Source organism: Canis lupus, chromosome 3 (genome assembly GCF_048164855.1).
Source record: "Canis lupus baileyi chromosome 3, mCanLup2.hap1, whole genome shotgun sequence".
Lineage (NCBI taxonomy): Eukaryota > Metazoa > Chordata > Mammalia > Carnivora > Canidae > Canis > Canis lupus.
This window is the reverse complement of record NC_132840.1, coordinates 20,581,386-20,595,218: the sequence shown is the minus strand read 5'-3', so window position 1 is coordinate 20,595,218 and position 13,833 is coordinate 20,581,386. Positions and strand designations below refer to the sequence as shown.

The 13,833-nt window shown below is 58.4% G+C and overlaps 1 protein-coding gene across 2 annotated transcripts in view; it reads right to left on the bottom strand.

Annotated features, from left to right (window-relative positions):
• Positions 1–10,608, bottom strand: part of OSGIN1 (oxidative stress induced growth inhibitor 1) — a 33,841-nt gene extending 23,233 nt beyond the window's left edge. Inside the window, exon 1 of one of the 2 annotated variants that reach the window (XM_072819448.1) lies at positions 10,077–10,608. In XM_072819448.1, coding sequence (XP_072675549.1) covers positions 10,077–10,442 — 366 coding nt within the window. In that variant the 5' untranslated portion in view covers positions 10,443–10,608. The remainder of the gene's footprint in view (positions 1–10,076) is intronic. The other variant, XM_072819450.1, reaches the window with a different exon arrangement.
• Between the last annotated feature and the right edge of the window lie 3,225 nt (positions 10,609–13,833).

The window sequence follows — 13,833 nt, the reverse complement described above, 5'->3', positions numbered from 1 at the left end:
ACACCGCAGCTGGCTTATCCATTTCCTGGGCATCTGGCTATTTCCAGCTTTCACTGTGACCGTTCCCAGGCAAGCCTTCGTGTGGACATCTGCTTTTGTTTATTTGGAGTAGAGTGGAACCGCGGGTCATCGGGAGGGCGACTATGCAAGTGTATTAGAAACCACACGTGGCTTTCCGGAAGCTGTGCCCACCTGGTCTGGGCTTCTGCAGCCGCCACTGTGCTGGTCCCCACCAGCCCCGTCACACACCCGGTGGCCTGCAGCGCTCTGAAGGTGGCCTCTGCCCTTAGGAGTCAAGGGCCCTCCCCCAGCAGCCCTGCTCATCTCCCTGGACCGCGTCTCCGGCTCTCTCCCACCCCGAGCCGCACATGGCAGCCAGACCGAAGGCTCATGGTTCCCTGGAGACACGTCACTTCTGTCCTCCTGGACGAACTGTTCTTTCTGCCCGGAGCTCACGTTCCTCCACTGCCCTCCTGGGGACAGCCTCCTGGGCCTCTCAAATCTCACTAGTGCATCTTGACGACCTGCTGATGTCCCCCAGACCCTGGCCAGCAGCTTTGGCTCATATTCTCCTGCCTCCTATAAGCCTGAGCTCTCCTGAGCACCCCGAATTTGCCTTGTGGTGGGGGATGGCGGCTTCCACTCCAAGCTAGGAACTCGCATGTGGGAGGCCTCGGTACACGTGGAATAACTGGATCGGTCAGGCCGAGGCCGGGTGGACATGCAGGCAGCAATAAAGCTCACACATGGCCTAAGCGTGCAGCTTGACAAAGTTCTGCAGACGTGTACGCCTGTCGCCTGTGTGACCGTCACCGTGGCCAAGGTGTAGAGCACGCCCAGCTCTCTGTCTGATTTCTCTCCCTATAGGATTGCGTTGCCTGTCCTGAACTTGCTATAAAAGGAATCACACAGAACATTCTCTCTGGTCTCTGCCTTCCTTTGCTTGTCTCAGACTCCTCCTCCCCAGAGCCTGAATCCCTCTGCCTTGGTGGCCCCATGTCTCTGTCCCCTATATGATCACTTCCCTCTCCATCGACATTTCTCTTGCCACTCCTCACTTCTCTCGTTAATCCAGGCGGGCCTTTGCTGCCTGGATTCGTTGCTGGTTCGTGAGCAGGCAAGGCCTCTTCCTCCTGAGCCAGGCCCCACTCACAGAGGGATCCCGAGTGTTTTGTGCAGACCTCCCCGTGTCCTGGGCCTTGCTGGGTCCCCTCTTTGCAGCCACCTGGCCTTTCCATCAATGCAAACCCTGGCCAGTGCGGGTCCCTTTGGTCCACCTGGTCACATGCCTGGGCTCAGTGAGATAATGCAATGAGACGCTTTGTATTTGTGAGGCAGGAGCCTTACGGGTTGGCCCACTCGGGGCAGTGCGTTGTCAGGCATCAGCTCGTGAGAGTTCAGGAAATCCTCAGGCCCCATCTCAGACTCACTGTCGAGGAAAACAGTTTCTTTCCTTTATTTCAAACCCCTGGTATTTCTGACAGCAGATGTGTGGGTGTTTCCCACACTGACTGATTCTCATCCGCCAGCTGGGTGTCCCATAGTTCCACCACCAACTAGAGCTGGCATAGACCCTGCAGCTTAAGAGCTCAGCCCCACAGATGCCCTGATGGCACACATCAATCGCAGGGGCTGGGGCCCCCGGTTACCCACACTCTGACTTGGCTACAATAAGAGGTTCCCATGACCCCTTCTCCTCAGGTTCACCAACTTGCTAGAGCAGCTCACAGGATCCAGATTAACGGTTTACTTAGGATTGGTGATTCATTACAAAGGCTACTGTGGACACAGATGAACAGCCAGATGAAGAGATACACAGGGTGAACTCTGGGAGGGTCCCGGGCACAGGAGCGTCTGTCCTCGTAGAGCTGGGGTGTGTCAAACCCCTGGCACATGGATATGCCCACAGCCTGGACACCCTCCAAACCCCATACCGTAGGGACGTTTATGGACACTTCATCACTCAGGCAGGATGGACCATGAGCTCCATCTCCCCTCCCAGGAGGATGAGGGGTGGGGCTGAATCATGGTCTTTTTGGAGACTGGTCTCATCCTGAAGCTGCCCTTGGAGCCGCCCAGGGTCACCCAGGAAAGATCTGACCAGAGCGTGTGTGTCCACACTGGGGTCAAAGTTCAATGATCTGCAATAAAAGATGCTCCAAGCACATTTGTCAGTCAGAAAATTACAAAGGTTTGAGGAGCTCTGGCCAGGCGGCTGGGAGAAAGACCAAATTATGCATTCTTTGCATGGCCACGGCGCACTCACTGGGTCAGAACTTTGGGGCGGCGGGGTGGGCCTGGCAGCCTGTGTTCCCACAAACCATCCAGGGGTTCTGAGGCAGCTTCGGCGTTAGTGTGCTGGTGATGAGTCAGGCAGAATGGGAACACCGCTGTCTTGGAGTAAAAAGATGCTATCGTTACGCTCAGAAAGGTGGAAGGGCTCTGGTACACGGGTCTGACATCATCTGATACGTAATCAGAGCAGTGGCCCGAGTCTCCCCAGTGGACTGGCCCGATCCCAGCTGCAGGGTGAGACCCTGCACAAACATCCACCCCACACGGAGGGAGACATGGATCCCAAGGTGCCTTTGTCGCCCGACGGGAGGGGCCCGGCATGCCAATTGTTTTCTTCTTTTATTTTTAAGGTTTTATTTATTTTTTTCATGATACACACACACACACACACACACACACACACACACAGAGGCAGAGACACAGGCAGAGGGAGAAGCAGGCTCCATGCAGGGAGCTCGAGTCGGGACTCAATCCCGGGACCCCGGGATCACTCCCTGAGCCAAAAGCAGACCCTCAACCGCTGAGCCACCCAGGTGTCCCTGCCAACTGTTCTCCATCGGCTTCTCCCACATCTGTTCCCTACCTTCCCTGTCCTGCTCTGAGCCCCGGGAGCCCGGTGCCCTGAGCAGCTGTTCCATCAATGGAAGGCAGGGGCAGGAGGGCAGAGGGCAGAAGGGAGAGGAGTGGGCGGAGTGGAGGCAGGCAGATGTTGAACAGCCCGCCTCAGGGAGCACAAGGGAAAGCCCTCGAGTAAGTGTTGGCCACATTCTGTGGTGTCGCTATTGCCACCAGGTCAGTCCCAAGCTACCGTGGCTGGTGCTCTGCAGGCTGAGCTGGGGAGAGGCGGACGGGAGTCCAGCCCCCGCACAGACAGGTGGATGTGGATGACCTCAGGACCACAGCTTGTCGCAAAATGCAGCAAGATTAGGGCGCCTGGGTGGCTCAGTGGTTGAGCATCTGCCTTGGGCTCAGGTCGTGGTTCTGGGATCGAGTCCCACATCATGCTCCTTGCTCTTGGGGAGCCTGCTTCTCCCTCTGCCTGTGTCTCTGCCTCCCTCTCTGTGTCTCTCATGAATAAATGACAAAAAAAAATGCAGCAAGATCATCAGAAAGTGAGGAGTTCTGAGGACGGATTATCATTGTTTTGAATTTGACTCATTAATTGTAAGTTTATATCATTTTTAATCAAGAGTGTGTTCACCAACTGGCTCACAGAATTCCTGAAAATTTAAGGATCGTCTCTTCAAGTAAATGGGCACGAGCCGCTCTGGGCGCAGCAGTGGCCAGGTGACACTGCCTCCCTCGTGGCCGCCTGGAGAAGCCTCTGCGCTTGGCCTCAGCCCTCTGATTCCTCTCTCTGGTCTCCCTCAGCTCCGGTCACACTCTCCCTGCTTGTCCCTTTGGCCCCAGGGGACAGAACTGGCTTCTTGCTTTGCCATCCCCGGGGTACACCAATACCTCTTGTTCCCTTCCCAGCTCCCCCAAAGGGCGTCGTGGGAATGGCAGACAATAGAGCAGCTGCTCCCCACTGCTTGCACCCCAGCCTAAACCCCTACTCTTTCTTTTGCTTCTCAACCTTCTGCATAAAATATCATTGGAAGGAATGATTCCGAGACCAGAAGCTAGAAGCCCCTGGGGGCACGTCCTTTCCTAGGACAGAGAGGCGCTCTAGAAGAGGGCCTGCATCTCCCCGCCACTCCCGTGGCCCCCCTACCCCCCGCGGCAGGTGGGTGTGGCCATTGGAATGCCCGGTTTGTCCAGAACAATGCACATGGCAGCGGGCCTGGCAGTCCCTTGGGAGATATTTGTCTTAGAGACAGACTAGCACCCATCCGAAATGATGTCTGTCTAGAGCTATTCATTACAGCATTGTTGAGAAGAGCCGAAAACGGGACGCAACCCAAGTGCCAGTCATTAAGAGACTCATTAAATAGGTTCTGCCACATGCTTACGATGGAGTATTTTGCAGGCATTCTTTATGGAACTACATGAAAGGTGCCCGGGGTGGCGAGTGAGAACGGGGTCCCAGGAGGTGCTGGAGTCGGCTCCCATTTGTGCAAGACAGAAGAAAGGGAGAGTGCAGGGCAGGGGCCTGAGGGGAAGAAGGAAGGGTGTGGGGGGGACGTGCCAGGAGGACAGGCGGCTCTCTCCCAGGGCTGGGGACCTGGGGGCTGGGCCCCACGGCTCCTCCTACACCCATGTGCACTTTGAGTGCTGTGCTATTTTCACGTACACCTGGTCAATACGTAGGTAAAATCCCAACGTAAGTACACAAGTGCTTGTGGAGTTCCACAGACGCCTCCCCACCGCCTGGGTCCCCAGACCTCGAGCTTGCCCCCCTCCGCCCCCGGCAGCCGACCAGGGCCAAGGCGTCCCTCCAGGGCCCTCCGGGGCCTCCCCTTGGCCTGCTCTCCAGAGAGACAGAGAGGTGGCAGGCACCCCTTGGAGCAGTGGCTCCCTGTGTGTCACCTGCCCTCAGGTCTTCAATTTCGGGCTTGTCTTTGAAGCCACTCTGGTTTCTCTACTGCCCTGCAGGTTGCTCACTCCGGGAGAGGCTCCCTGAGGATGGAGGGGGGCAGGGAGGGTGTGGGGAGAGGCCGAGAGAGGCCAGTTCTTCCAACCACGTGGGGGGACAGCTAGCTTGAGGCACCGTTCAAGGAGTTCATGTGTATTTAAGAGGCAGGAGAGAGGTGAGGGCTCAGGATGACCCTGGGGGTGAAAGCTGGTGGCGGGGCTCTGTCCCTTGGGTGAGGGCACAGGGAGGGCCTTGCTCTCGGTGCTCACCATTGTATCACAACACTGGGAGGGCTTTCCTGAAAGAAGGAGGTATCAGAGGAGCGTAAGAGGTCCGGATTTGAGGGGAAGGGTGGGTCGTCAGGGAATGTCTCTGGAGAAGTGGCATTTCCTGGAGACCTGAAGAGCGTGTGGAGAGCCAGCCACAGGAAGAGCATTCTCAGTAGAGGGCAGCACAGGCAAAGGCCCTGGGGCAGGAAGGTCTGGTGAGCAGTGGGACTGGGGGTACTGAGCTCTGGGGCTGGGGGACGGGGGGTGTTGGAGAGATGGGCAGAGGCCCGCCACATGGGGCTTTGGGGGGCAGCATGGTGAGGAACATGCCTCAGGGGCTGCTTGCCAATGGTGTGACCTGGGGCAAGTGACCTAATGGCTCCAGGCCTCAGTTCCCTCATGGGTAAAATGGGCATAAAAAGGGTGACCATCGCACAGGATTGGAAAGGGCGCAAAGTGTGGAGAATAGGGCCTGGCATGTGGTAAGCTCTGCAGAGATCTTGGCCACCACCCTCCGCCCGCCCCCCCTCCCCCTCCACGGAGGAGCCCGGGAGACAGAGCCCAGCCTAGAAACCAGGTCAACCGGCTGGGCTTGGGGTTCTGGGTCTTTTCCATCCTGACCGCTCCCTCCCACCTCTCCCTGTGCACACACCCGGATTTGGAAGAGTCTGCAGCTGGCAGAGGCCCAGGGCTTCTGGATCCTGTCCAGGCCCCTAATTGGGAGCTTCTGTGTCTCTACCACTGTGACCACATCCCTGGAAAGAGGATTTGGCGTGCCTGCCCACCCCTGCAGGCTGCGTGTGCCCCGGCAGGCCTGCCGCCTCCTGCCAGGTGGGAAGGAGCTGAGGTCCCTCTGTGTGATCCGCAGGCTCTGGCGGGGACCAGAAGGGCGGGCAGTGATGGGCAGAGGGACGGTGCGGCCAGATGGGGAAGGGAGACTCGGAGGCCACAGCGCCCCGGCCTCCGCTCCCCGTGGGGCCCTGGACTGCTCGCCGCCCGCGCTGCCCTCCCGCTCCCCAGAGCTGCTCCTCCTTCCCGCTGGCGACTCAGCCTTGACTCAGCAGACCCCGCCCGCACTACCTGCAAACCCATCGGGAGTTTGGCCACCTCGCATGACCTCTGCAGCCGCCTAGTCCCTGCCCTGGACCGCGGCACAGCGTCCTAACTGAACAGGGCCTGGTCTTGCTCTGACCACAGCCCACCCTCCACCCAGCTGCTGGGATGACCACACCACGTGAAGCCAGATGGTGTCCCTAGCCCTCGGATGACTTCCCTCTCACCAGGGGCCTAAACCAGTCCTCTCTGACTTGCCCCTCACCTGTCTGACCTCCTCTCCCACCCCCCTGCCCTCTGGGCTCCTTGCTGCTTTTGACACACTTCCTCTGTAGGGCCTTTGCATTTGCCATTCCCTGGGCCGAGAATGCTCTTCCCTCAGAGGTCCACGTGACTTGTTCTCTCAATTCATTCAGGTCTCTGCTCAAACGTCTTCTCAGTGAGGCAGGAACACTGTATAAGATAGTAACTCCCACCCTCCTTATCCAGCTGTGTGTCTCCGTACGGCCCTCACCACCACTTCATGTACTACACACTTACTTGTTCATTTGTTTATCTGGATCCCCACACTGGGCTGCAAGTTCCCAGAAGGCAGGGTGTTTTCTGTTCTGTTTCCTGGTGCATCTCCAGCCTACTAGAGGGCCTGGCATATAGCAGGTGCTCCACAAATATCATTACCTAAGTTGAGCCTATGGGTGTTCCTTAAGCAAGAGACCGCCAAGATAGCACTCTCCTGGGCTCCTTCCTCTGGGCCTGACCTTCCTGTTCCTGGAGACACAGCATCAGAGAGGTCAGCTCCTACAGGGTGTCCTCAAGCCCCTGGCACCCTGGGAGCAGGCGTGGTGGCTTCCCTCCCTGGTGGGAGCCAGGAGGCTGGAGCTGGCCGCTCTGTGGGCGTGGAACTGGGGTAGGTCACATTCCACTCATTCAGCCAGTGTGGGGCTGGTGCTCTGTGTGGGTAAGGGCCAGGAGCACGGCGGACAGATCATGCTGCCCGCTCCTGGTGGGGCTCAGAAATCAGAGGACGGGAGCCGGCAAAGGGCAAATGCAAAACTGATGATGGGTGCGGCGGGGGAGGGAAGGGATGGGCACAGAAGCCTCCAGCCCTGTCTAACCATCAGGAGTTTTTCTGCGAGGGGAGGACGAAAGCCAAAGGCAGCAGCCTGGGGAAGCTGGGCGAGCGGGAGGTTGCCTGCAGCAGGTGGCCGTGAAGGCAGAGGCCAGAGGGGCTCAGGGTGCACAGACCAGAGAGGGGCTCTTGGGGGGAGGCAGAGGACTCATGGGGCAGGGACCGGCCCCTGTGGGGATTCCAGAACACAGAAGGCCCCAAGGGCCAAGGCTAGAGCTGCCGTGATGGTCAGCGGGTGTCCGTGGAAGTGGCGGTGCCGGGGTGGAGGGCAAGAGCAGGGGAGCTTCCGAGCAAAGCCGGGGCCTCAGGTTTCTCATCTGTAACTGAGGGGTCAGCCTGGGTGCTCTCTGTGGGGCTTGACTTTCTGCCACAGATACCTGGATGTCCCCCTGTCAGTTCCCCTACCCCCATCTCATTAGGTGGCTTGGGGAGCAGCAGGAGGCAACAGGCATCGTTGTCTAAGAGTGTGAGCTAGTCCACGTGAACGGCTGCGATGCAAACCCCACACTCTCTCTATGAGTGAGTGTTGAGACCCATCCCATCGTGGATGAGCAGGAGACCGGGGCAGGGGCGGAAGGGTAGCTCCCCAATAGACATGTCCGTGTCCTAACCCCAGGAACATGTACGCGAGACGGTATTTGGAAAAAGGATCTTTGCAGATATTGTCAGTTAAGGATCTCGAGAGTAGTTCACCACGGATTTAGCACGGGCTCTAAATCCCAAGACAAGTGTCCTTGTAAGAGAGGAGGAGCCGTGACAGACGCGGGGAAGCCACGGGACCATGGAGGCGGAGACTGGAGGGCACAGCCACAGGCCAGGGACGCCGGGAGTCCCCAGAGCTGGGAGAGGCAGGAGGGTCCTCCCCCAGAACCTCTGGTCCTGCCCGCACCATGATCTTGGGGTCTGGCCGCCAGAATCGGGGGAGGATAGATTTCTGGGGCTTGAAGCACCCCCACTTGTGGTCATATGCTACCACGGCCCTGGACACTCACACAGAAGCGACCGCAGGTGTGTGGACATCTGACCGAGAGACGATTTTGTCCAGAACCACGTTCCCTCCTCCCGAGCTTTGGGCGCCTGCCCCGCTGTACACCTGCTCCCTGTCCTGGGAGTTGGGAAGGCGGTTCTGGGGCACCTGGCCGTTGGCCCCTGGGAGCACCTCCTTAGCTTCGTGTCTAGGCAAGACAGAGATGCCACAGGCCAGGGAGCAAGGGGAGTGAGCAGTGTGGCCGGGCTCATCTGCCTGTGGGTACGGCCTCCAAGCCCCCGAGCTATGCTGTCGACTTGGGGGGCCACTTCAAATGGGAAAACGGGAGCCATGCTCTCCCAACCTTGGGGGAGCGACCCCAGCATGAGCGGAGTGAATGCTGCTTCTCAAAGATGGGAAGGAGAGCGCCCAAGGCCAGAGACAGGGAGGGTGGCACCATTTACAAATCACTCACCCGGCCAGAAAGCTCAGCGTTGCACCTGGATTACGTCACAAGGCACCTTAGCCTCCCCACCAGGGAGCTGCAATTATAGGATTTTATAGACAAGGAAACCGAGGCACATGACCTTCCCAAGGTTACCCCTGGCCCCTCAGTAAATGGCAGGGCTGGGGTCAGAAACCAGAAGAGCCCCATCTTGGCTGAGCAGCTAAAAGGCATAAAAGGGGCTCTTGACCAAGTTAAGGGCCCAGGGGGAGCAGAGGCTTAGATTTGGGGTAGAGCAGGGCTGGAGCAGCCAGCAGAGGCCAAGGCTAATTGAGGTCTGGACGCTGCCCAGACCAGCTGTGTGTTCTCTGGGGTGGAACTGGAAGACGTGGATGGGCGGGACCCCTGCATGGGACTCTGGTTTGGGTCTGGGGTGGGAGCTGGGGCCCAGGGTCTTCAGAGCTGACTCCCAAGGGCCGCCAGGAGTCCTGGAGGAAGGATCAGAGAGATCTGGGGTCAAATTGCAGCCTGCCTTTGCTGGCAGGAAGGGGGGCCAGTGCCCTGGCTGTCTTGAATGGCCTTAGCTAGGCAGAAACACCAGCTCGGGGAAAGCATGAGAATCAGGCATGAACCTTCAAGAACTGTCTGGAGCCCCAACAGGCCAGAGTTCCTGGCAGTAGGGTGGGTGGAGACGCGGGTTCAGGGCCTAGAGTGTCCTTGCCAGATCTGGGGTCCGTCTGTGGAATTTGAGGCTCACACGGTGGAGCACACGGTCTCGGGAAGGGAGGAGGGACTCGCTCACCATACGTCAGGCTCTGGCCTGATTTCAGAGACTCTGAGTCAGGAAACCAAAGCCCTGTCTTGTGCTGCCTGACACAGAGCCAAGGTGAGAGGACAAAGACCCAGGACAGAGGCCTGAGGGGTGACCTGCTCCTGGCCACCTTCTCTCCCTGGCCCCACTGTGGCTGGTGAGGGTCTCTCTTTGAGAAAGACGTGGTGCTGGGAGTTGGGACGGGTAGGTGCCCCGAGCAGAGTCCCCTCGCCTAGCTGGGATGGGACCTGATGACAAAGGTCAATGTCTTGGTCCAAGAATCTTCTGCAAGTATGTCCTAGGGCCTCCCATGGAGGAGCTCCGTGTGGGCAGGACCAGAGTTAGCCTACTTTACTGCTGGGGAGACTGGGGCTCAGGAGTCACGGTGCTTTCCCAAGACTGTACAACAGCAGGTGCTATGCTGGGGTTCACCCAGGCCACATGCTTGCTCCAGTCCTGGAGGGCCAGAGGGCCTAGCTGCCACCTCTCTGGAGCCTCCTCCTCCTCTCTGGCCTGGCTAGGCCCCCACACCAGACCCCAGGGCTTCCCTGGAGAAGGCCCTGCCCCTCCCTGCCAAGGGCCCCTTCCTTACTTGGTGACCAACAGGGTGGGTGCTGCAAGGTGACAGGTGACCAGTGATGGCTGGGAGGGGCAGGCGCCCTGGAGCTGGTCCTTCTTCGGGGGACACCCCCTCCCCTGACTTGAATGTAGCATCAGGAGAGTAGGGGGACAAGAGGCCAGGGTGTCCTGTTTGTCGCATCACAAAGTCCTGCCCTGTGCTGGCTGGGGAGTCAGGAGGGGGAAGCCTCAGAGCGGGGGCCTGCCTGGCCCAGCTCCTCCCTCTGCAGGCCTCTACCACAGCACCGCTGCCTCCACGGGGGCACCACGGAAGTGGGCACATCTTGCCAAGGTGAGGCCCCAGCAAGAGGGAGCTGGGCGAGAGGCCCTGTGGTTGCATGCTTCAGCGCCCTGGTCTGGGCCAGGTGCCACCGTGGTCAGCCCAGCACTGCGACGTGCGCACCTGCTCAAGGGTTTGGCCTGGAGCCAAGGTCTGAGCCTCTGGAAGACTCTGTCTCCTCATCTGTGGTGTGGGAGCGGACCAGGTCACCAGGCCTGTGGGGATCCTGGGCATCTCTGACGGGTGGCTGTCGGGGCCCGGGATGGGGCGGATGTCTTCCTCTACTTACTGGAGCTTTCTGGACAGAGCTGCAAAAAGAGAAGCGAGCCTTAGCTCACCCTGAAAGGAGGCCCTGGAGCCAGCAGAACCCAGGGGTGTCACCACCACGCGAGCAGCTGCCCCACAGGCAGCAGAGGGAGGAGGCCACGCAGAATCTGGGCTCGCCATTGCCTTTCGGGAGGGCCCATCCATCGTCTCATCCAGCATTTCCAAAACTTTTCCCTCGGCAGCCACAGAGGCTTTTAATACACAGGGAAATCTCATTTGGAGTGCCAGTACGAGAAGCCTTTAAATGAAACAATCGTTTTACTAGCTTACATCTAGTAAATTAAAGTGGACACACTCACTCCGTGTAAATTCAGTAATGGCCACACAGCACAGGAGGGGTGATGTCTGGATTGGGAACCCCATCTGGGTTCAAATAAAGCATGTCCCAGCCTCCGTGGCCGCCAGTGGTCCTTGGCAATGGCAAGATGGAAGAAGACCCCTGTGTAAAGCTATGGTTTGCTTGTGTGTGATGGTCACAGTGACGTCTGGATGCGCGTGTCGCTCCTACACCCGGCTGGCGCTGCAGGAAGCCATCCTGGGTCCTGCAAGAACCTCCCGGGCTCCGGCGGCTGGAAGGGAAGCCTTGACAGTGGAGATGATGTGTCTCCCCCGTCACCTAATCTCCGCCAGCAGCACCAGCACGCTGGCTTTGGATGCAAGGACATAAAGCAAGAGATGTGGACCATTCCTCTGGTCTCGGCTGCTGTCACTGCAAAAGTGGGGTTTCATTTGGAGGGACACAGGTGCCTCGTGTCGGCTGATAGATCTCTCTCATGTGCTTGGCATACGTGAGGTCCCCCCTACCACCTGGGGCTGAGGCCGGTACTGACGGCCCCTGCTGTTCCAGAACCTCACAACCCCTCTTCAGAAGGTCAGCCATCAGCTGCCTCGCTGGAGGGTCCTGGCTGTGTGATCCGGAGGTTTGGGGCTGAAATCTTTACTTTTAGCAATGAAATGGATTTGAAAATCACAAAGATTGGGAACAAGGGGCCTAGGGTGTCCGGTGCTTGTTTAGGCAAGCTGGCCGGTTTCTGTGGGGGCACAGTACTGAGGGAGAGCTGAGTCATGCAGATAAAAGCTGCAAATTACTGGTTTTCGACTGTTCTCCCAGCATGTGCTTCAACTCAGCAGATCTGGGGCCAGCTTGGGTCTGCTCGGGGCTTAATGCAGCCAAGAGTCCCTGGTACCACAAGTGGACAGGTTGGTGGCTCCAATGTGCTAGGGGTTGATACATCACATTTCTGAATAGGCTGGTTTTGTGGCAGTTAGTTAGAAACATGCTTTTCAAGAAAAAGTTTAATGAAGTATTTGTGGAGCTCTGGAAGGTGCAGAGAGCCCGGACGGTTGCCCAACCCCACCGTGCCATTGGTCACCAGGTCACCCCGGGGAGCTGCCTGCCTCCTGGCCACCGAGGGCAGTTCCTCTGGCCGGACGCCTGGTTCTGAGCTCCTCCTGCCTGTGGCTCTCCTTCTGGTCCTTGTACTTATGCGAGGCTCTCAAGGACACACCCGGAGAACCTGCCTTAGATGAGCCTGAAGGAAAAGTTCACTTAGTGTGTCTGGAGACAAAATCCCTCAAAGCATTTCCCAAAGTGTGAGATGGGTGCTAATATGCTGGCTCTTGGACGGAGCAATGATCTCATTGAATCTTTTGCCAATTCTTGTTCTTCCAAAAGACTTTTGGGGACTGAGTCCCTAAGAACATCCGTAAGTCTGCACGGTGCCTGGTCTACCTGTAATCCTCCCTGGCACGGACTCACGTCTTTCTTGGGAGGGGAGGGAGGGAGAGGGACCTAACTACCATCGTGGAGCTCTGGAAGGCTCTACCTAACTAGGATTTAGGGACACTGTCTTGTTTCTATTGTATTCTTTGTGCTCTGCGTTTCCACTTGTTGACAGGAAATACTAAGTTCTTATTTATGGCAATGATATAAAAAGTCACGATGGTCACCAAATGAGTGTAGTTTGGGGCCACAGCTCCTCAGTGTAGCAGGATTAGCTATCTGGGCTCCGTGCCTGAACCCAGAAGTCATGTCCTCAGCCTGAGTGGAGACCCACCTAAGGGACTGGAGACGGGGTCCTCTGGGAGCTCTGATTCGGCCTCGGGCCCGAGGGCTTGCAGTGGAGCCGCCTTGGGGAAACTGAGAGAGCTGCAGGCCTGGGCGGCCCCGGGCCGGGCAGTGGCCCTGAGTGTTGTTCCTCCGGCCCTGTGAGAGCCAGGAGGCTTGCTGTGGGGGATCTGGGTGCGGGTTTAAGGCCCTCGAGGGTTAAGCCCCTAGGTCTAGCGCGAGTCCCAGGAAGGAAGAGGCAACACTGCCATCTAGTGGCAAACGGGGCAGACGGCGCCCACAATCTGCAGATGCAGGCCCAGCCTTTCCAGGTGCAGAAGCAGTTTTAGCATTGGTAGGTGTCTCTGACCTCCAATGACAGTGGCTCGAGGCAGAACAGGGATCTGTGGCTCCTTGCCTCTCCAACCACGGCCTGTCACCATCCAAGGGGCCACCGCATCTCCCAAGAGCTTGCTGTGTGGCAGGCACTGCGCTGGGCTCCAGACCTGCTCCTTCGGTCCCACCTGCCGCACAGCCCCAGGAGAGCGCACTGAGACATGAGCGCAGGGTGCAGTCCTGCCTGCACAGCCAGGTGGTGGGATCTGGGGACACCGTCTGGCTCGGGAGAGGCACGACTCTGGAATTTCCCTGTGTTTAAAGAGAGGTCTCCGGTGGTGCAGCGGTGCTGTCCTGGGATCTTCAGCGGTACACGGGGGCAGTGGCGCTCCTTCACAGGCTGCCACAGGGTCTTCTCCATTAATCATGGCAAGCCAAGGCCCAGGTCACGCCTGCAGGGAAGGGCACTCAGCAGGGGCAGCTGGGATTACGGCTCCTGGGCAGGAACTAGATTTGGAGGAAGCGTGTTCTCATTGGTTCCAGTGGGAGGGAGGGCTGTGCCTCCGTGTCACACAGTGCCTGGGGCAGGATGCTGTGGGGAGAGCCAGGGCCGAGGGCCAAGCCTAGCCAGAAAAGCACTGATAGCAACAGAATGCCTAGAAGACCACACCCCATGCACCTCCTTGCAAGCCCTTGGTCATGCTGAACACACCCGCCCGCCCCCACCCCCACCCCATGACC